The sequence below is a fragment of the Theropithecus gelada genome, chromosome 1 (genome assembly GCF_003255815.1).
Source record: "Theropithecus gelada isolate Dixy chromosome 1, Tgel_1.0, whole genome shotgun sequence".
Taxonomy (NCBI): Eukaryota; Metazoa; Chordata; class Mammalia; order Primates; family Cercopithecidae; genus Theropithecus; species Theropithecus gelada.
The window spans coordinates 148,929,574-148,953,536 of record NC_037668.1 but is presented as its reverse complement, the minus strand read 5'-3'; the positions used below and the strand labels follow the sequence as shown (position 1 = coordinate 148,953,536).

General features: G+C 35.5%; 1 protein-coding gene across 16 annotated transcripts in view; it reads right to left on the bottom strand.

The window, feature by feature from the left end:
• The window catches only part of ESRRG (estrogen related receptor gamma), a 641,686-nt gene that overhangs the window by 197,398 nt on the left and 420,325 nt on the right, over positions 1-23,963 (bottom strand). For 2 of the 16 annotated variants that reach the window (XM_025358738.1, XM_025358707.1), the window contains exons 2-3: positions 18,627-18,802; positions 18,067-18,185 (exon numbers count right to left, since the gene is read on the bottom strand). The exons of 12 other annotated variants lie outside the window; for them this stretch is intronic. Coding sequence is in view for 1 of the 4 variants with exons in the window: in XM_025358672.1 (XP_025214457.1) it covers positions 10,843-10,913 (71 nt within the window). In the remaining 3 variants the exon portion in view is untranslated. Of the gene's footprint in view, positions 1-10,842; positions 10,971-18,066; positions 18,186-18,626; positions 18,803-23,963 lie in introns of all 16 variants that reach the window. 2 more of the 16 variants (XM_025358766.1, XM_025358672.1) reach the window with 2 other exon arrangements.

Here is a 23,963-nt window from a genome sequence, read left to right as displayed (position 1 = left end):
AACTTAGTCCTTCTTAAATGCCCAATAACAAAGAATAATAGTGTTGAAAAGTCAAAATTACAGAGCAACTTAAAAAATACTAAGATTATTTATATCATAGTTACTCCTTAATTGGTACAGAAATAAAGTCTTCTAATAAGGAGAAGCTGACTTATTTCACACCATAGAAATCTGGAGCTAGATATTAGGTAGAACTTCCTGACCATATATTTGCTGTCATTAATTAACTGTATCAAAATGTATAATTAATATAAATTAATTAACTCACTGTGCCTCAGTCATCTGTTAAATAAAATGGGATACTAATACCTATCTTATCTAATGTACAGGAATGTTGAGACTCACAAGATAAAATAGGTATCAAATCTTTTGAAAAGCTTAAAGCATTATGCAAAATTAAAGTACTACTACAAATTTGTAGAACAAATTATCTCTCTCTCTCTCTCTCTTTTTTTTTTTTTTTTTTTTTTTTTTAAGACAGAGTCTCGCTCTGTTACCCAGGCCAAAGTGCAGTGGCATGATCCTAGCTCACCGCAACATACACCTCCCGGGTTCAAGCGATTCTCGTGCCTCAGCCTCCCCAGTAGCTGGGACTACAGGCAAGTACCACCACATCTGGCTAATTTTTGTATTTTTAGTAGAAATAGGGTTTCTCCATGTTGGCCAGGCCGATCTCCAACTCCTGAACTCAAGTGATCCACCCGCCTTGGCCTCCCAAAGTGCTGGGATTACAGGCGTGAGCCACTGCACCCAGCCCAAAATATCATTTCTAATTTTTGGAATAATCAAGTATTAAAATCTACATCTGATTTTGTAATATAAATCCAAACTTACCTTGAATACTCACAATAAGTTATTCAGTTTTTGAGATTTGTTGTGATTTGTGTTTGTTTAAGCACTTTAGTAATGTAATCTGAGTTTTACAATCTTTCATCAATTTACACAATGTTATACCAAATGATTTCCTTAATTCTCAGTACCTGAGATTAAGAGGTTATGCTAGGTGTTTATAGCACAGCTTTAATTTAGTCAATTCACAGATCTTTTGTGAGTATCTTCGAAGCGCAAGGCATGGTGCTAGCTGTGATAATGAGGTCTTTTTCCAAAAGAAAACGTGGTGAATTTCAGGGAAGGTCAAAATAGCCATGCTAAGAATTAAGGTTGTGTGGAAGTTATGCAAGAAACTAATGAGGTTAGAGCCCTCCATCAGATTCCATGTGGATAACAATTTAACACAGGTCGGGGGAAAATGTGGAGGCAACTTCTAAAACTGCTTAGCTACATTCAACCATATTAGCCACTAACCACAAGGAAAATAAGACAAGATAGTGTGAAACCTATCTGTCACTACTTCTGGAAATAAAAATAACTCCTGTGAAAAAAGGCATAGTCTCAACCAAGAGCCATGGAAACTTATCTGTGGAGTCACTTTAACAACCCACAGTATTAAGAGTTCTCAGCCTCAGTAGCTGCTGGCCACACCCTAGAGGTTTAAGCCCCTGTCCCCTCCGTTTGCCCCTAAGATGTGGACAGGTCATCTGTCGAGTTTCCAGAAGGGAACTACACATGGCGGGGATATTGATTGTTCTTATCCAAAGCTCAGTAGGAATTATTGAGGGAAAACAGGGAAAGGAAAAATTACTGCAATCCATCTCATGAAACACTTGGCCAACGTTACACATTAGCTAACTAGTTAGATGTATAAGATTGCAAGTTTCGGCCGGGAGCGGTGGCTCACGCCTGTAATCCCGGCACTTTGAGAGGCCGAGGCGGGTGGATCACGAGGTGAGGAGATGGACACCATCCTGGCTAACACAGTGAAACCCCGTCTCTACTAAAAATACAAAAAAAAAAAAAAATAGCCAGGCGTGGTGGGGGAACCTGTAGTCCCAGCTACTCGGGAGGCTGAGACAGGAGAATGGCGTGAACCCAGGAGGCGGAGCTTGCAGTGAGCCGAGATCTCACAACTGCACTCCAGCCTGGGCGACTGGGCAACACTCAGTCTCAAAAATAAACAAACAAAAAAAAAAAATTGAAAGTTTCCTCGTGGAGCACATATGTCCCTGTGCAAACTCTACTCATAACTATGCCTCTTTTTTTTTTAATGGGAAAATCACAAAATAAACAATAAGTGATGGTCAGTATAGAGGCATTAACCTTACAGATTTAAAAAAACAATATGATGGTGGATAGTAAGAAATAAACTTAGGGGGTGTCAGAGAAATAAATGGAAATGAAGTAAGGAGTTTGGTTTCATCACTTCAGAAGCCCCAATTGAAGAGATGCCTCTCTCCAATATCTAAGGAACCAAAGCATCTGTGACTCAGGGAACTGAGTTCAGGAAAAACAATCTCTTGAAAAACGGCAACTTCTATCCTAGCCTAGACCCACATGTACATATTTCTCCCCACTCTCCAAATTTTGGCTGATGGATTAGCCAGTTCAGGTAATAATGCTGACTGATGTTGTGAACTTTATTCATTCATCTATCTTTCTATCCCTGGAATCTCACGAGGCTGAGGGCTGCGTGCCAAGGCCATCGCCAGCACGTACATAGGTCATCTGCTTATTTACCTGTATTGCTGTATCAAATATGCTGTCACATTTAAACTACAGAACTACTAAAATATGTGCCACAAGAAAACAAATAATGATAGCCAAATGATGGTGTGTGATTGGTTGACTGTACTGAGTACAGGGGGTTGTTACCTAGTAGTTTTATTAAATATGAAAGCAAAAGATTTATATTATGGGTGATAAGGGCAAGAATGCTGTAAAAGTGAGAAAATATGGCAACAGTGTGCTGTACATCACCAATGGGATAATTCTTTATCTAAAAAGTTGGCATTCTTAGACTTCCAACATGCAGTGCATGAAATTCATATATTCAAAGGAGACATCATAATAACCTGCCGGCTGGTGGTGATGGATATGTTTTTAATCCAAATGACCACAATCTTCAGTGTACCTGTTATGGAGGGCCAGAAAAAAATGGAATCTTCCTTTCATAACTCTTGATGTTGAAAGAGGAAAAACCTGGAAGAATGATAAGTGGCTCATTCCAATGGACAAATGGACAAGGAACTAAGAGAATGGGTGTGAATAAAAGTCATTGTTCCCTAACTAATGCCATTTTCACTTGTTACACTGGAAAAAAAAAGTGGAGCGAGGGATGATTTCTGCCGCCTTCATGTCTAAAATGCAGTTCAAACTGCAACAAAAGCTGGAAAACCTTCACCACCATGTGAGGTAATTTACAAATTACCTCTTGCTGAAAAAGTCAGGGAGAGGCTGCTATAATATTTGTCTATTAACTAAAACCTACTGTACAAACACAGCAAGAAGAGTGACGCTGTAGAGCTTTATTGACTAGAAAGCCTCGCCTATGGATTTCCTCCTTTGAGGTTTAAAGGAATTCCTATTTCTCATTTACAGTCTATCAGAAAAGGTATATGACCTGCATTTTTAAATGTATATAAATCCACTCAGTCAATCAGCCTGGGCTGAAATTTAATGGATGTATCAGTCATCATCGGTCCGGAGAGAGAGAACGAAGCACCAACATCTACTACCTCATCTCTGCTGCCTCTATTATACTCACCGCCCCCCGAACCTTTTCTTTAACCTCACTAGCTTAGATACCTCGCTTAACTATTAAGTGAGGAGTCTTGCAAAGTTGTTGTTTTTAAAGAGAGAAGTCTGAGTAAAAATGAGCTGATGGAAATATAGGAAGACTCTGGCTATTTTCGCTTTTTAAAAACTTCATTTTCCTACCTGTGTCATGGCAATATTATCACACATTCAGCAAATATACAGTAGCAAGATGTTTCCATGACAAATTAATTACTTTCTAAGCATTTTATCAGATAAATAAAAAATCACCACAGGACGATAAAATCAGCTCATTCAGTTGATTTAACCTGTCCTTCAAGAAACTCACCTGAAATAGATTAACGACCACCTCTCAGGCACACACATACACAAACACTCACACTTACACACTCATTTGCTCACTCTTAAACATATAAGCTGGACTCTCATACTACTGGTAACAAGGCTTGTAAAGGCCTCCTAACATCAGAGCCAGATAGTACTGTTTACTGGATTAGTATGAAAGATGGTATTCCCATACATCTCAAAAGATAGGAGAAACTGAAGATGAGAACCTCTTCAAATATCTTTAATCTCAGTGTAATCTGCTAGAGTCTATACTTTCTCCCTTAGTACCTTAGTAGGTGACTTTTAGTTTATTTTGACATTTCCTTTAATATCAGAAAATATTACATTTTCATAGTCCTATTCTTACCCTAACACTCTAGGCAGAGAAGAAACCAGTGAGTGGCTAGGTTTCTGTCTTTACTTTGCTTTCCCCTTTGCTAATTTCAGAAAGTGAATCCAGCAATTATAAGTAGTGTGAGGCTGATAAGGAGTCACACATGCAAGAGAAATAGGTTCAATTCAAGCTTCCCTGACTAATCCTTATTATGACTCATTTCGACTTCAGAATTTGTCAGTTGAGGTAAGAAGCTAATTTGGCTTTGAGAAGTAAAATCTCAGTTTTTTACTTTCCTTCTAGTGCTATTAACAACCCCATTATCAAGAGCAAGTTTGTGGAGTTTGGGGGGGGCATGAAATATTTATTGAGTACCTGTTCTTGCCAAGCATTTTTTGCATGCTATTTTATGAGATCGCTAGACTTAACATCCTTTAAGCAGTAGCATAAATTTCTCTGGCTTTCCAACTCATAGTCTGCACCATACTATCTTGCTTCCCAAAATAAAGTGCATTATTTTTAAAACCTGCACCCAATATCATCCTTACTCTATGACCCTGAGATTAACAGTCTGACATTCTGTGAGATCCTGTCAGGAAACGGTAGCAGAAAGGACCTGATAGATTTCTCTTAACTGCTTCATTCCTTTATGCACAGATGCTGCTCCTTCTGTTTGCACTCATCAGCAGACCTGTATCCTCTCTTGCCATGGGTTCTCTCCTGCAAATACAACTAGGTTTTAATCTATATGTTTTAAGAAAACAAAGGAATCTGGCATTATGCCTGGACCAGCTGTGACATCCCAAAACAAAAGATCACCAGGCCATGCTGTCTTCAGTGCTTACGTAAATATCACCCTATTTATTAGCCTTGCTTTTGGGAAACCCCAAATGGTCACCTTACCTCCTGACTTATGAATCCATAAAAATGCCCATGATTTATTATTGCATCCCCCTTCTTCCCTATGAATGGGATAATGAAGTTCTTTATGAGAGGCTATTAAGAAGCAGCATGGATGCTACTATTTGCTACTTATCCCATATAATTAATAACACCATAACTGCTATTAGAGAGCAGTATTTAAAGTAGCCAGACTACCATAAATATGGCTGATTTGACTAAACTGTCAATGGCAAATTTCAGGAAGAACCACTAAAAGGAGATTTACTTTTGAAATAAATATTACAAAAAGGCTTTTATTCACATTTATTTTATTTATGTTTTGGTTCTAATGAAATCACTAGACTCACCAATTTACTAGATAATTATAAAGTCTGAATTCTTAAAAGCAAGTAGTTATCGCTAATTAATATTTTTCTGGGTGTCTCCTTGACAAATTATAATATCTCCCTTTTAAAATTTCTTACATATAGTTAGGCCATAGTTTTCTTTAAAAGGTGACATTCGTGCCTTTAAAAACACCTTGGATGAAAATGCTGATCAAATAAAAATAAAACTAACACCCAGATTATAGATTCTCCAGTCTTATGAGAGAGGGTTAAGAAAGAAATCTGTAAAAGGCTAAAAAGAGATGTTCGTAGCCAGTAGGCTGTGCTGATACATGTTCATTTACTAAGTTTCAGTTCCCATTTCATGAAAATAAACACACTCTAGACTTCCCCCGATGAAACAAATATATTTTCATGTGATCGTAGGATAAAGGAAGTTATTAGATATTCCAGGCAAGCCGAGTGTGGTGGCTCATGCCTGTAATCCCAGCACTTTGGGAGGCCGAGATGGGTGGATCACTTGAGGTCAGGAGCTCGAGACCAGCCTGGCCAACATGGCAAAACCCTGTCTTTACTAAAAATAAAAAAAAAAAATTTAAAATTAAAATAAAAAAAAAACTAGCCGTGCATGGTGGCGCATGCCTGTAATCCCCACTACTCAGAAGACTGAAACAGCAGAATCGCTTGAACCCAGGAAGTGGAGGTTGCAGTGAGCCGAGATCACACCACTGCATTCCAGCCTGGGAAACAGAGCAAGACTCTGCCTCAAAAAAAAAAAAAAAAAAAAAAAAAGATATTCCAGGCAAAGTTGACCCAAGCACATGAGTTGGTGAAATCATGTACATGTGAATTATTCTAGTCTTGTCCATATTAGATCAGAGAAGTTCTAATACCCTAACATCAGAATAAAAAAGGAGAGAAAAGAGTGCTCAGGAGGATTATTGCCAGTATGCCTTAAATTTAAAAAAATAATAATAAATGAGCACTGTGAGTTGTGGTGAATACAAACCAATCAAAGCAATGAGAAAACAGCTTACCTATTCTTGTACAGATGCAGTGAAAAGATTTTTTAAACGTTTAATTACTTTGTTTATCTAAGGAGCCTCAAGATATCTATAGATGTTCCCTGAAGTTGTCAAATAAATACTGAGCCAACTGCTGTTCTTGCAGTTAACCAACCACTAATGTGCAGGGATGTTCAAGATTTTGGCTTCCCTGGGTCACATAGGAAGAATTGTCTTGGGCCACATATGAAATACACTAATACTATGATAACTGATGAGCTTTAAAAAAAAGTCACAAGAAAAATCTCATAATGTTTTAAGAAAGTTTACGCGTTTGTGTTGGGTCGCACTCAAAGTCGTCCTGGGCCATATGTTGGAAAAGCTTGATAAAGGTTACCTTTAATTAAGTTTTGTCTCTGTCAACTTTGTCCTTCTTTGCCTGTCTAGAGTAGCAAACAGTGTTCCAGTGACTCTGTGAGAAATAGCCTGCTTTTCAGGAAAAGATAATTTAAGAATAAGTGAAAGTCTTTGTTACTAATTCTGTATAAATGTAATTTATTTTATTTATTTATTTTTGCTTTTTGTTTTAACTGCAAGGAAAAAATAGACAATGGCTTTTTTTAATGGCATGTTTTCAAAGCTGGATAGATGTGTGTGTGTGTGTGTGTGCAGGAGTGGGATTGTTGGTGAATGTGGGGGTGGGAAGAGAGACAGCTGGGATGTTAAAGGGGGAAGTATAGGGCCAAAAAAGAATGGGTGAGTGGGAGATAAACTTCAGTCTTGCCTAACTCACCTGAATTTTATTGACGGACCTTAAATTTTACAGAGTTGCTTAATGTAAGGAAAATATTTCGTTTTATTTGCTGCTGGAAAATGGTTTTAAATGCAGATAAAAAGGAATCAATCACCTCAAAGACTTTTTGGGAAAAAACTGGGTATAAATAAATTTTCTTAAAGTAAAAAGTATTGAAAAAATATAAAAAGGATTACTGGTTACCTTTTGAGTTAGCAGTGTGATTCATTTTCATGTACGTTCTGTTCCCCATATAGACATTGCTTATTTAAATGAAGGCTAGCACTTCACTGACTCAAAAAAAGCAGATCTTTTAAATTTACTTTGGAACTGAATTGAGTCAAGTGGGATGCTGTTAACTAACCCTAAACATCTAGTAAATTTGGCCGTGTGCAGTGGCTCACGCTTGTAATCCCAACACTTTGGAAGGCCGAGGCGCGTGGATCACCTGAGGTCAGGAGTTCAAGACCAACCTGGCCAATATAGTGAAACCCCATCTCTACTAAAAATACAAAAATATTAGCTGAGCATGGTGGCGGGGACCTATAATCCCAGTTAGCTAGGAGACTGAGGCAGGAGAATCGTTTGAACCCAGGAGGCAGAGATTGCAGTGAGCCGAGATTGTGCCATTGCACTCCAGCCTGGGCAACATGAGCAAACCTCTGTCTCTCTCCAAAATAATAATAATAATAATAATAATAATAATAATAAGAAGAAGAAGAAGAAGAAGAAGAAAAGATCTAGTAAATTCTAAAGTGCAAAACATCACATGCCTTTCTGTACATATAGAGCCAGAGGAAATATTAAAAAACAAATTCTCTTTTCATGACTTTATCATAGGTACTCAGTTAACAAATAAGATAAAATAAGATATAATCACTAGATATAATATATAATATTACCCATATGTATGTGTCTGTGTTAATCTATAACGTAAAAATGGGAGGAGTAGATTTTTTTAAATCGTAATTTAAATAAAACCCCCTACCTACAGCCCCAAATGATACTATGTTCTGAATGATTCTGAGGAAGAAAAATAGGAAAATTTGTTTCAAGTCTGGAAGCTACCAATTCCATTCACAGTTCTAAACTTTGATTTACAATTTATAATCATGTTCATACAAATTAGCTCGTCCTAGACCACAATGACACTACAAGTTTGTAAACTTATCTTGTTAGATACAAAATGATATCAGTAAGTCTTTAAAAAACAGTGTTTAAACTTTCCTAATTGCAACAGTGTCTATTTCCATATAAATGACTTGTTTGACTGTAGTTTACAATTGCTTTAAGTATTTCTTTTTCGGGCTAATCAAGTAGGTACCTGTCCATGTGGTTTATTGAGGCACAAAACATACAGTTATATAGAGATTTACATGTTTGAAGACTTTCATTTAATAGTATATATTAATGTATATGCAAAATCCAAAACAATGCTTTGTACATGGTAGCTAACTAAAATATTCTGAAAGGCCACATAAATAAGCATAATTGACATATAAATTATTTTATAATTTTCTATATCTAGTAAGGAAAAAAAGGGCACAATCTGTGTAAATTATTCACTAAAAAATCAAATCTGTTATCCTCATTTTAAAACATCTGTTTCCAAAAGGACACACTGTTGTTTTATTTTGCTAAATCAATATCCAAAAATACTACTTTTCATAAGTTACACTTACGCTGAAAATCCCAAAGATTCCCTACCTAGAATTGCCCATATTTGAAGTGCAAAACAGGCTAAGCACTATCTAAATCTAGATAAAACTCATTGGTTTGTAATCTGCACAATGATCTATACATCTAAATCTATATGCAAATCGAATGCTTTCATGCATTAAAGCATTCCAAAGCACCAGGACCAAGGGAGCAGCAGGTTCTTTCAGATCCTTCGCCTGTTACTCTTCTTCTTTCCTTCTATTTATTTATACTAGCTACCTAAATAATTCACACTGCCTGCTTTTCAGCCCGAATGTTCCTCAGAAGAGGCCTACAATGAGCTATTGCAGTCACCAGATGGACTCATGAATGCAGCAGGTGGGGCAGATGGCAAGGCGCCCTGTCTGATGCTGCCTGCCTGGGCATGGACTGCCTTTTCCTTCCAGGTACATTATCATCATCCTAACACTGAGCGGTGTGTAGTTTGGGGGTGGGGTGGAAGTGGGACACTGGCAAATCCTTTACATGCAATACTAGAGAAATCATAAATTACCAGCTGCCCTCTTCCTCCTCGTCCCCCACCCCCAGCAACCCCTGATGTTTCATGTTGTTGCTTTGTTAGTGAGTTTGTCTTTTTTAAGACTATGGTGAAGGTTTCCGAAGCATTCTGGCACTATACATAAAGAATGCATCCATTTTAAACATTCCACCTCAGGTTTAAAAAGTGAAGAGAATTCAAAGGGAGTGATATGGGAAAACTCAGAAACATTATGGTGGGCGGCGGGGGGGGGGGTGGATAAAGCATGTTCACAAATATTTTGCAAAAATTAACCCGCAAACGAAGCAAAAACATAGGTGAGGTGACTCAGCTCATGTCTGCAGTGCTTACATAAAGGTCCTTTTCATATATGGAGTGGAAAAGATAAAAACCATATGTTTACAGCCTTTCGATGTTGCAGAAAATGCTGGCTGTGCCCATGTTGCAATAGTTCTTTGTCTCATATTTCTGGTGTCATTTCTAAAACTGTGGCATTTCCCTTCCAAAGTTTGTAATCTTATAATACTACAACACACACACACACACAAAAATACATTGCATATCACTTGCAATTGGAAACTTACAACAACATGATGCCAAGCTATCCTGAGACAAGCGCTCAGTAGCATGTAGTATAAATTTTAATTGAGCATAAACGCTTGACAAAAACTCTCTCGAGATATTTCTGGCATATTCCGATTGGCAGTGGTGCCATGATACCATGATTTTAATCCTTCTATAAACTTAACTGATGCCAATATAAATCTTATTACCTAACTTCCCTGATCATCTAATTATAAACATCTAAGAATATGAAAGACAATAGTTTTAATGACCTGAAGCAAACCAATCTGTATCTTCAAAAATAAATAAATAAATACAACTCCTAAATAAAATGCATTCACTGAAGAGATGCTGCAGAGAACTGCTTTGAGTTCAATCTTTGAGTCCTCAGGTAAATTGAAATCCCAGGCTTTTGGGAACTACCAGGCAGTGTTGTAGGAATGCTGGACAAAGACAATAGCTGTGAGATTATCTCAAGATTAAGGGCAAGGTTTTCTTATAAAAACTACTTTTCAATAGTCATTTACTTTGACTGGAATGATTTTACTAATTCAAACCTTTCCCTCAAAGTCAAAAAACATAAACATTCTAGAGTTCAAACAAATCCTTCTTACCTTCTCTGCTACCTGGGAAATATATTGTCTTACATGATGTTTTAAAGCATTTTTTTTTCCTTTTCTTTAATCAGTCTAAAAAATCATATACAAGTAATGTTGAGCATTTTAAGACTTAATGGCAACTTTGGTGATCAAGTCTTCACAAAGTAAAATAATCAGGCCCACCTTTTAGCTGAAGGAGCACAAGCCAGATCAGACTTGACTGCTCCAAGACCCCAATCATATTCTCGCCACATTCAGGATCTAAATGCACAATTCCTAATTACATTCATGATGTGAATTTCACATCAGTTCTAAAAAGCCAAAACCAGAAAGTTAGGGTGAAAGTTTCAGTTTGCTGAAGTTTTATGTAAAATTACTGCTACTTAAAGTCCTGATTTTATTTTATGAAGACTGACCCCTGTTTACATTGGAGACTTAGGCACAAAAAATCCCATTTTTAAATGTTTTACAGGCATTCACATGTTTTTATAACTTATTTCAGGATCTTAGTGCTTAAGTCAGTGTCTCCATATAGCCAAATACTTTTGAATGATCAAGAAAATGCAGTTTAATGCACTAAACTGATAACTTCAATGATTTTAAAAACTGCAAAAGAACACATATAATCTTTTTTGATGCACTGTGAGACTGTAAGCAATTAATTTGACATCAGAGTTTGGTTATATGGAATACACTTTAAAATTCATTTTAAACTGATATCTTCTGATTTTATTAACTATCATTAAGGTTGTGGGTATCATTAGGTACCACAACCTAATTACTGTACATAATGGAGGATACTTAAAAATACTAAACAAAAGAGAATAAACATTTCTTAAGAAAAAAATACACTGGAAGGCAAGTGGTGTTAAATTACCTTTTTAAGATAGTGACTGTGGAATGGAAACATATTTTTTAGAATTTATGTAGTTCATAATAATTTGAATATTCTTGGTATATTCAACGTGTGTTAAGACAGTCATAATTAAATTGGTAGGCAATATTACTTCCAAAATAAAATTAGTAGCAAAGTCTCAGGAAAAAATAAAAGCCATTTTAAAAATAAGAATAAGTGTAAATAAAGAATGAGGAAATGAGTATATAATTATAATTTAAGCCTGGAATATAAAAGACAATGAAAGTAATATGTATTACCAAGATCCTACTGAAAGAGAATTATAAACAAAATTTTAATTTTTTACTTTTCAATAGTATTCTTTTAGTAAAGTTTACATTATATTCTCAAATAGATCCACCTTATATAAATGTCTATATCTGAACACATTTTTGGAGTGTTAGAAATCAGTGTAATTACACTGGTCATTGGAGAAATGAAAATCAAAACCAAAATGAGACCACCCCACGCCAGTTAGAATGGCGAACATTAAAAAGTCAGGAAACAACAGATGCTGGAGAGGATGTGGAGAAATAGGAACACTTTTACACTGTTGATGGGAATGTAAATTAGTTCAACCACTGTGGAAGACAGTGTGGTGATTCCTCAAGGATCTAGAACCAGAAATACCATTTGACCTAGCAATCCCATTACTGGGTATATACTCAAAGGATCATAAATCATTCTGCCATAAAGACACATGCACACATATGTTTATTGCAGCCCTGTTCACAATAGCAAACACTTGGAAGCAACCCAAATGCTCATCAATGATAGACTGGATAAACAAAATGTGGCGCATATACACCACGGAATGCTATGCAGTCATAAAAAAAAGGATGAGTTCACGTCCTTTGCAGGGACATGGATGAAGCTGGAAACCATCATTCTCAGCAAACTAATACAGGAACAGGAAACCAAACATCACATGCTCTCAATTCACAAGTGGGAGTTGAACAATGAGAACACATGGACACAGGGAGGGAAACATCACACACTGGGGCCTGTAGGGGAGTTGGGGGCTAAGGGAGGGATAGCATTAGGAGAAATACCTAATGTAGATGACATGCTGATGGGTGCAGCAAACCACCATGGCTCCTGTATACCTATGTAACAAGCCTGCATGTTCTGCACATGTATCCCAGAACTTAAAGTATAATAAAAAAGAAAAAAGAAACCTGTAATGACAATACATACATATACAAAAAGCTTACATTTGCATGTGTTCAAAGAAGAGTTATGTGTGTGTGCATGTGTGTACAGATATATATGTGTGTTTGTGTCTGTATATATATCTATATATATATACACACACACACAATTTCTCTAATTAATTAAATTGTTATTTTCTTATTTCAGACCTCTTCCTGGATATGGCCAAGCCTGGAAGTTTCAAAATACATGTTATTCTGAACTAATAAAGAAAACATATCCAACCTTTAGCCTAATATATACTAGAATTAGTTTAATTTAAAAAGAGAAACATACTTTTAAATGTCCCTTTCTCTTTGCCAAACAAAATCTTCACGAACTGACTCAAACGCCATGATTCAACACAATGATCCATTTTCTGAATTCATGCGACCCCCTTTATTAACTATGATTCTTTTTTTGCCAGCTTTTTTTCCCTATGTAAGTAGTGCTGATTTAAAAAAAAAAAAATGGAGGTAGTATGTATACTCTCTAATGAAATTACTGATTGTACTTATTTGTGGTTTGCCGACCTGGGTGAAAATACAAATTAAGTCACATAATTAAATACACAAAAATAACCTTAGAATAAACCAAACAATAAATTTTTTTTTTAGAGCTGGAAAATACAACTCACCAAACGACAATCAACTTTTAATTTGTAAATAAGGACAGTATCTTTGCAATATTAATCTGAAATCCTGGTTCAGGATTTACCTAATTTTTGTTTTATTTTGCTTTTCTCTTCTGAGAGTCTTAGAAGAATTTTCTGCATGTGTTTTGAGTTTATAGTTTTAAAAAAAGAGAAAATGAGTGTATGCTCCCTCGCATGCCTTCTCTGCACCTAAACAGAGCCATTTACATAGCCCATTGAACACTGTTTAGTAAACAAGGCGGGTACAAGTCCAGAGTGGCTTCTATCTTCCAGTCCTGCCGTCTTTTTTAAAAACAAGGCAGGGGTTCTGTTTTTAGTACACACTTCGGTTCAGTGTTAATCCTGTTTTATGTTGTTCACACCTGCTGCTGACTAGCAGCCTGCTGATGGGCTGGGGCTCATGCTGCTTGGAGAAATCCCACTAAAACTAACGAAGAAGCTGGACAAAAGCTACTGTACAGAGCTGGAAACAAAGCCTGCCCAGGGTCCAGAAGACAAGAGAAGCAAACCCCACAAAATCTTTCCTGTCATTTGCAAATAAGGCTCCAATATCCCAAGTTTGCCATTAAACAAAAAAAGGCAACCAATTGCTTTTTTTTGAAAAGTCTGACTGCCATTGGGTTATTTATATTCCTGAGCTTTTTATGTCTTTCGGTAAAACTGATGCAAATACAGTTTTAAAAAATGCTGTTGTAATCAGGTGTACATGTGAGTCACTACTTTGAGTCCTTAACAAAAGAATCTGTACTTAAACATAATCATTCATTTAAAATACTCTATGGTTAACCTTTCTACTCATAGAATTTTGCATCCAAAGTGAACAGAGAATAAATATATTCTGCCATCAGTGTCCATGGTGTGGCCAGGACAGTGACTCGTGTACTAAGACTGCTCTCCTCCCACCGCCCCCACCCCACTGCACTGCATGTGCCTAATAGCAAACATCAAAAGGAATGATTTCTTTTTTGATCTTAGTACCAGCGATAAATCAAATTCAGTGCCACAGACAGGGGGGAAATGCACTACTAAGGAAAACTCCAAGGCTGACAGTGGGACCAGGGAGAGGCATTCGCTCAATCAAGTTTCAGTAAACGATGCCCACCCTTCTCGTTGAAACAAGATGTAAGCTGTCGTGCATTTACCCAGAATGAGAAAAACGTGCTGAGTCCTGACGTGACCCTAAGTTAAGAAGCACTTTGTACTGACATTTCCAGCAGTGGCATCAGAGCCCCTCCCTCCTACCTATCGACTGACCGAGCCAATTTCCTTCCTATCTGGGAGCCAGGTTCTGCCCGCAGGTGGGCCAAGAAAGCTCCTATTGGCCAGTGCAGGACAGTTCCAGTAGGAGCTGCACATCTGGGGGATCAAATGGTGGCTCTGGGGTCATTTTATTACATCTCCTGAAGCACCCTTCCTGACTGCAATAGCCAATAAAGCATCCTGGGCTCCATTGCCAACTCAGGAAGTTCTGTAGCTGCCCGCTCCACAGTGGTGCACAGGTTTCATGGATCACAGTTTTAATGCTTCCCTGGGGGAAGCACAAAAAGCACTAACTAGCATATTAAGGTTCTCTTAACGAATGAATGTGAGGATGAAATATTTGAGGTGTTGGTATCTTTTCCCCAATTTGTTTTGAAACTATTTACCCTTAGCAATGTGCTCTTTCTAGGGGGTTACTACTGTTTTCTAATAGGAGGTTTCTCTGGCGTTTGTGACATGGTCTTCCTCAGCAGATGCAAATTTTACATGGATTCTCAAAAGCAGCAAAGCAACCACAGAAGCCATAGCAGATAAATGCACACTTTTTCAGTGTGTACAATACTTTATACTTGGCAGCTATTTAATGATGCTAGAGGAAAAAAAGTTGCTAAAAATGATATTATAAGATACTTGGTATAATTTTATATAGAATTCATCTGTCTCCCATCATCTGTGACAGCCCATCAGAAAAATAATAAAAAAGTTGTTGCTTTCAATTTGATTATGGAATATGAACGGTAGAGAAATAAATTTAATTATTGTGTTGAATCATGTGAAATTACTGATACTTGACCATTGTTTGACCTACAAAAATGGCAACTTCACATGCTTCTGCCTAATATAATTAGAATCCCATTACCTTACTTTCATTCAAAAAAGTCTGATGTTTTATCAAGGAATTTTATGATTTCAAACTTGACCTTCCTATTGCTTTTTCCCTCAGAAAGCCACATCGATTTTTTTAAAAAAAAATAATATGAAAATGAGAGAACTTATCCAAGTCTATTTTAAGACTGGAACCTATGAAGGGCTTGGGTACACAGGCCCTAGTGGTAAACATTTCATGTGAAATGAAGTTTTTTGCATGTAAGAACATTTACATATTCAATGGAGTGTTTACTATATCCTCCCCTTTTGGTGAAGCCACTTAGCAATGCTATGTAACAGAACAGCAAATGCTTCATTCCAAGTGCCAAGACTGCACGATAATGGAATATGATAGAAAAATCTTATCCTTGAGGTCCTTGACTAAAGGATTTGAGACATGAATATTTTTTTTTCCAGCGTCTTTGTAAGTTTAGTCAGGACAAAAAGATTTCAGTGTATCAGCAGTAGTGGCGGTTTTCAGATCAAATGATATTTAGTGTTTTGCATGTAGTGTTGGCGACATGATGAATACCCTCAGATAAGAAGGAAAAAAAATATAAGCAGCTGTGCGCTTGATCAAGGTGCGCTACCTGCTGCTGCCTCCCAGCACTGCTGCTAAGCTTGCCCACTTCTGAAGAAAGTGAAGACCACCTTATTTTGATTATAGTGCTTTCCTCAGGCAGGAATTTTTATTTCCATTTGAATCTTAAACCATTACATTTCCAGTGATGCATTTTTATGTTTACAATTGACATCTTCATAAAAGAATGAAACCTTTGAGCAACAGCTCAAAAGCATGAAGGTTGCCTGCAGTAAGTACTTACATTATTTTACACCTAAATGGAGCCCAGTTGTTTTTAGTTAAAATTTAATAAACCTTAAACTGATGACCTTTCTTCCACAGAAAGGTCCCGAGTTGCAAAAACGAACTTTCCAATGAAATATATTTTAAGGAACTAGTGCTGAACAAAGGGCTATTTAAAGCTGAACGCTTTGTCAATTTATCAGCTTGTGAACATTCTGTTCCTGAATTCCCCACTGCTGCTGAATGTATAGAACGGTGGTGCCTTGCTTAATCGAATACTATTGATTCGAGTGTGTCACAGTGATCTCATTGAGAGTAATCAATAGTAATCCAAAATCAATCAATCTGCTCTTGCACTATCATTTATCAAATCTGAATACGCCAAATTATTTGTAGGCGTCAAATTACAAAAAAGAGAAAATGGCAGAACTGGGAGAGTTAATGGTTTATATTGAAGAAAAAAACCAATATCTCTTTTTTCAAGGGGAGGTGCTTTAAGATGGACTATTACTTAGACAAATACATTTATCTTCTCATTAAAGAATCCTAACTTTATAATTAATCTCATTCCTTTCTTGAAAATAAAAAAAAAAAAAGATTTCTCCTGTAGGAGTTTGCTCGTTCAGCACGACTCACAGATGCCCTAACTTATTTAACCAGAGCAGACTAGCATTTTACAAGTCTGATCAGCTAAGTTTCAAATACCTGTAACCCATCTGCTGAAAAAAACAGGGGAGACTGGATTGACATAGGGCATAACTGCATCTTCTAACATCAGAAATGATGTTTAATAGAATTGGAGTGGAGAAAGGAGTACTTAATTTCTCCAGAGAACGTACAGCAGAGATGCACCTGCTTATCCAAGAAGCTGCTGTTGATGCTGAAGTTTCTTTTATCAACATATTCACCTGTAATTTCGTCAAGGTAATAAATCCCTCTATTCATTACAGCACACTCAAAAGCACCCCTCCTATTTAACTTGAATGAAAAAAGGCACAGAGTGTCTAAAACATTTACTTTTGCTAATGTAAAAGTGTTGGCATTTTACTTCATTCCCGATAAGCTGGTGCCAGTAGAAGTGATTATTCTTTTCTTATTCAAAGCCTATCAGCATTTCGAAAAGCTTTCTCAATCTTATCAGATGTATGAACAGCACAGTTAACTGAAAGCAGTTTGTACTGCTCCTCTCTCTTTCTGCCAAGCTATCTGATAAACCCCCAACTAACTAACTGTATTTACACACAATCAAACATAAGTTGTATCTTCTATGCACTATAGCCAGATTCGAGTTTACCATAGGTTTTTCTGCTGTGACATTAACTTAACAAAAATGTCAGCCTCCAGTATCCCAAACTGACAACAATCAAGAAAACACTATAAAAGCACTCAACTAGAATGCACAACAAACAGAAACAAAAAGAAAAACAAATATAAAAAGTTGAAGGCAATCTCTTTGGAATTCAGAGGGAAAATGAAGTGTACACTGTATGCAAATATGGGTGAATATCATGCACTTACCTTTTACCAAAGTAAATGACCCTTTAATAAAACAGATGAATAGAAACAGAAATTGTGAAGGAAAATACTGCTGGGATAGAGGAAGGGAAGGTGTTTAGGAAAGTGTTTTAGAACTGAGCAGGCATTCCCCCCACACTTCAGGTTATCTCAATGTGGCAGCAGAGAAGTTCTATAATGTAAGCAAAGGAAGACAATAGACAATATCACCAAACTTACCCCAGAAACTGAAGACAAGATAGAAAGCAAGGCTGTCACATATGGTGACCACATTCTCAGGATAGATTTTCCAATCATTAAAACCCTCATAAATGCTCTAGACATTAAAGTTTTGTTCACTATAAGAAAATAAAGAAATAAAAAAATACAATTTGAGTTTTTAACCTCTTATTATTTGTCTTATTCTTCAGACTTAACCAACTGAATAGTTCAATATAAAGGCATGAAAAAAGAATCATCATTCACATTAAAGTAAACAGATGATCTGTTCTCCATTTCTATCTATTAATAAATGCTTAAACTAGTTCATGGCTCATATGAATTGAAAGACACACCTAATCATTTATGGATAGTACTTTGGAGCATGAAAGATATAACAATGACATTTCTAGAACATAAGAGAAATCAGACACCTACTTGAATGACTGAGTAACAACAAAATCCTGACCCTAGGAAAGAATCTCTGCCTGAGTTTCTGTGCATAAATTGTCCATTTTTTCCTCACCTCCCTTTGCTGAATGACTAAGAGAGAACAGAAAAAGGCGGCCACATGCTCCCACCTGAGCCCAACTCCTGATGCTGTCTAGACTCCAAGAACAGAATGAGCCTTCCTTTAGATGTGTAGAGCAATAAGATGAATTAGCCAAGTGTGTAGTTCAGTACAATTCAGCTGATGGTTGCTTTTCCATCTGTGACACTATGATCCCATGACTGATGAGGCAGGTCTCATTCAAGTCTATGGATAAAAGGGATGCTTCCGTCATTTCATAGGACCCAGCACCAACTGTATACAGTCACTTTGTCATAGGAAAAAGACATGGTTCTCACCAACCATATCCATCTTTCCCTTTCTTTGGTCATGAACGGTTGGTTACGGGTATGATATTCCTCCTGAAAATATCTGATCTGTTTTAATGAATTAATGGCTGAAAAGAAATTAAAAATTGTCAGAATATTCTTTTATTTACTGAAAAATGCGTACAATTTAACATGCCCATCTTACATTTTTGGAGAAGTTGATGTACTAGGATACTTTAGAATTATGGAGGGCAAAGGGCAATCAATTGAACAACCTCACAGTTTATTATTTTTTTCTTTTTAATGAATACCTCAGTCTATAATTTTTTATATGACCTGCTATTTTGGTTAATTTTGGATGCAGTTCTGGATATATGATTAATATGCAGTTACTATTATTTTCAAAGCAACGTAAGTTCTTATAAATATTGTTACATAATAACTGCCTTGAAAAGTATCATTTTAAGACATTTTAACTCACATTGTGAGTATGAAAAAAATATATATTTCTTTAACGAGTCCTTTGTTCAAATTCTGAAAAGCCATGAAAAATGAGTAACATCTTTCTAGAGTAGATGAAAAAGGAATTATCATTTACAAACATATTGTTCTGATCATGGGAAAAAAATAATTTACTGTGCTTCTGCTTATTTTCTGTGCATAAGTTCTTAATTTACGTTTTAATTTTCTCTTTTTTTTTGCATATTGAATATGCCATACAAAATGAAAGCGTAAGTTTTTTTCTTTTCCAGAAAATGTATGCAAAGTGCAACAAAAAGAGGTGTTCCCTGATAAAGGTGGATTGTCCATGTTCCTTTGAATTCTCCCCTTCTTTAAGTTTTTATTTACTTCACAAATAAGAGCAACTGAGGTTCACTACTTCAGAGACTTTTGTCTTTCTAATCCTATTTTACTTTCAGGGTAGTAGAAAAATTTCAACAAGCCTAAGTTATTCTTTTTTTTTTTTCTTGGAAACTTATTGTTATCTATGCTATCTATATTCCTACAGTTCATTTTTAAAGATAAGTAAGCAAGCAAGCTGTTTTTTCATTACATTTATACTAGCCATCAATCTGCTATGATAATTTACTGGTAGATTCCCTTTTATTTAGTACCATCTTAGCCAACTGTTTGCAGAGAAGGTGTATAATGAAACAAAGTTAAATTGACACGTCTGTGATATGCCTGACAGCCCTCAGTATGCCCAATATTAATTTGTTTTCTTTGGCTAGGTAAGTCCTGCCAAAGCATATTACACATAATGTGTACTTCCAACCAAAATGATGAAAAGTATATATGAAATTTTGTTTCACTCAAAGAAAAATGAGAAGTCACAGAGGAATATATATGACAAAGATTATTTTTTATAATATAAATGTACTTTTCAGTTCTTTTAGAATTTAATCTAATCTGAAATAGGTTCCCTGTAAGTTTTGGCAATTTAATAAGTATTTAAAAATTTTTAAATGCCAAAACCAAGTGTTTTCCTTTTCTATATTGTTTGAAAGAACTGCATATAGCCATAGGTTGTATTTCTAATTGTTAGTGTTATGTGTTTTATAGCTACATTGAAATGCACATAAAGATCTATGACAGTATACTGAAATGGACTTTAATTGACCAGAAATAAGCCACTTTCTTTAAAACTGTGCCTTTTCTTTCATTGTTTTGCCTTAGTAAGTTACCTTCCAAGTATACGTGCATTGTATTAAATTAAAATGACATATCATTTGAAGAAATCAAAACATCAAAAGCAAGTTTCCCTCAAACATTTAAAAAATATTTTTAAACATTATAAGGGGAAATTTGTGTATATACACACATATATACAACACTAACTAAATCTAAACTCTCTCAATTCAATAGTTTTGGATAATTGGTTAGAAGATACATTTGGAAAACCCTGTATAATTGATTAGAAAACACATTTGGAAAATACTGAGAAATATTGTCCAAATCACAGAACAAGAAACATGTTTCACTTCTGGAAAGAAAAAGTAGAGTGGAGAGACGTGTGTGCTAAAACTCTGAATGGAAATTATTTTATTAGCTAAGGTTTCCTAGACCTTAAAAAGTACAAGTCTAAAAATGAACTTGAAACAAGAATAAAAGGCCAGGTAAATCATGCAAAAGTCTGTCATTTCCTATCCTCAGATAATAAAGGAGTTAACTTTGATCTGATAGACTGGCATAAAGAAGCGGTTAGCAGAATTTTTTTCAAAACACAATAGCAGTAAATTTGTTAAAAGGTTATGGAAATAAATAAAGGTAGGCAATGAATCTAGGAATTTTAAACAGAATATGAATTAGAACAAGAATTAGAATAGAAAGAGCAATTGCATAAGTGGTTTCTCTCAACGCTCATTTACTAAGTAAATTCACAGACTTCTAAACTTACCTCTTAGAATAAAATTAAATAATTCTGAAATCTATAATGTACTTTATAGAAATATAATACTTATTAATTTTATATATTTGCTTTTAGAAAAAGAGCAAATGACATGTTTATGTAGTGCAGATAAATGAAATTCATATTTTGCATTTGTTTGAAAGCTATCATGCTTTACATTAAGATGTATTTGTCAGGTCCAATTGTGTAAGAAAAGAATGTAGCCAAGAGCTAATTCAAAATTGTTTCTTGGATATGGGCCCAAACCATTAAATTATACATTTAATATCAGTAGTTTCTTTCCTATTTTACAAATTATTTATGATTTCTAGATACTGAATACATGAATAACAATAACGTGAAAATTCTAAAATCAGACACAAACTGACTTACTAGGTTACCTGTTAACTGTCTAATACACCCTAGTTAAATAAACTCAGTTTAAAATCAGATCTGTAAATAACTGAAATACCAATTCCAGGTTAAAATTATGCTTGACAAATTTAACTGGCAACTAACTGATTAGAATAATGCTTGAGATCTACTTTATTATATAAATGTACATGAATACTTTTAGCAGCATATCTATAATCTATACAGATTACCTCTTCCCATATACATGCATATTTCACATGCATACTATACATGCACATAAATATACTCCTATGTATCCTATTGACTGCTTTGAGTGTAAAGTACCATGTGTGTATTTATTTATTAATAATATTATAGATCATGTATATCCACATATACATGGCTATCAAAAAAATCAATGACAAAACATACAAAATGCAATGGAAAGATTGTCAAGCGGCAGAGATGCTTGGTGTCATCCTTGCACTATCAAATATACACATAAGTATGATTGGAGAGAGGCTAAATATTTCACTGTCAGAGAATGTAGAGAACTGCAATTCATTTCTATCTCTTGTGCTTTAGGACAATGACAATTTAATACAATGCCAGTGGATGTAAAAGAGATAAAAACTGAACAAACTGGGCCAGTATAATCAAAGATTTTTCTCCAGAGAGCTGGCTAGGGCCGGAGCTCATATGCACTTACAACAGATCAACATTGTATTGTTTCTCTCTTCCATGAATTTGCTGTGAAGCAAAATTCAGAGCAAAGCTTAAGTGCTGCAATGATTCTAAAGTTCTGTTGAGATCCCTCGGACCCTCTCCTCTTATTTCTAAAAGCTGGATAGGTGATGCTAAAAGTTTATTTGATATTAATTGGTTTAATAGAAATCATTGCTATTAATTGTCATTTGTATGAAAAAGTATCTCTCATCAGCGTATAATTTATTTTATAAAATAATATAAAGTAAAACCTTCAGTGCTTAACATCACTTTACAAGTAAGACAAAGAAATATTTTGTTTAGTCATTGGGCTAAAACAAATGTTCAGGAATTTTTCGTAAGTGATACGCACTTGAGATTGGGCATTATGCCTACCTTCCAAAAGAATGGTTTCTTCTTTGTCTGTAATTCTTGCAGGAGTGAGGTATTGTGAAAGTATTGTTAAATAGAATCATAGAGAAGTTAGCTGCCCTCTTTGATGAATAGCACCAGGTATCTAAAATTAATTGCAAAAGTATGGCCCGGCTAATGAGATGGTCCTTATCTTTTCTCAGCACAGGAAGCACAAGTATTTTTCTGCTGGCTCAATATTTTAGGAAAATGCCTAAAGTGTTATTAACTAAGTAAGAAAAAAACTGATTAAAATACCCCAAAGAAATAAATTATTATAAATTGTAAAATCTGAAAAATTTAGAGTTAAAACTGATTTCCTGCATTATTTTTAAACCTTCTTTTCTTTTCTTTTTTCACTTTAAAAAGAACAACAACAAAAAAATCTTTCCTCCTGCTTCTATTAGCATTTTTAAAAGCTGAATTAATTACTATTCTTTATAAAATGGCCAATATATATTATAGGTCAGATTAAATCAAAGAAATATATCAAAGGCCGTCAATTTAGGGGAAAAAAAAAAAAAACAGAACAATGATACCTTATTTGGGGAAAACACTAGAAAAATGATCATCTATGCAAGAGAATTAATGGATATCCACAAGGGCTTTGCTAATAACATGGGTTAATTACCGCTGCAACACACTAGGCTCAGTAAATAAAGCAGCAGTGCCATAAACACATTAAGATGAGAAACCATCACTATAAGAAGAAATAGCCAACACCATCACCCTTAGCTCTGCCCAGGAAATGGAAAGCTGTTTTTTAGTCCTTTCTATAAAAAAGGATTTTTAAACTTACCACCAAATGTGTATAGGGTAATACATAAATACCCTGACACAAAGGGCTAGTGGAAGATGGGGTACCCATCATTTATCCACCACTCCTATTCAACATATATTTCATTAACTCAGGAACACTTGTTTTTTTGTTGTTTACTTCAAGAAGAAAAATCATATGTTATATAATACTCGTCATCTGGCCACTTCAACTATATGTAGTTTGGAAATATGTACAATGATTATTTAATTTTTAGGAAAATAGAATTAATCTGCTCACTTTAGTAATGTAATGGGCAAGGTTACAAGACTACAGCTCAAGAATAATTGCAGCTGGTTGTCACTTCAAGCAATTTGGAGAGAAATCATCTGAAAACCCCACCAACACCACATACCTTTAAGGCTGCAGGTGTTTTCAAGATTTGCAGGGAAAAAATAAAAAACAAAACATGAAGAAAAGTCA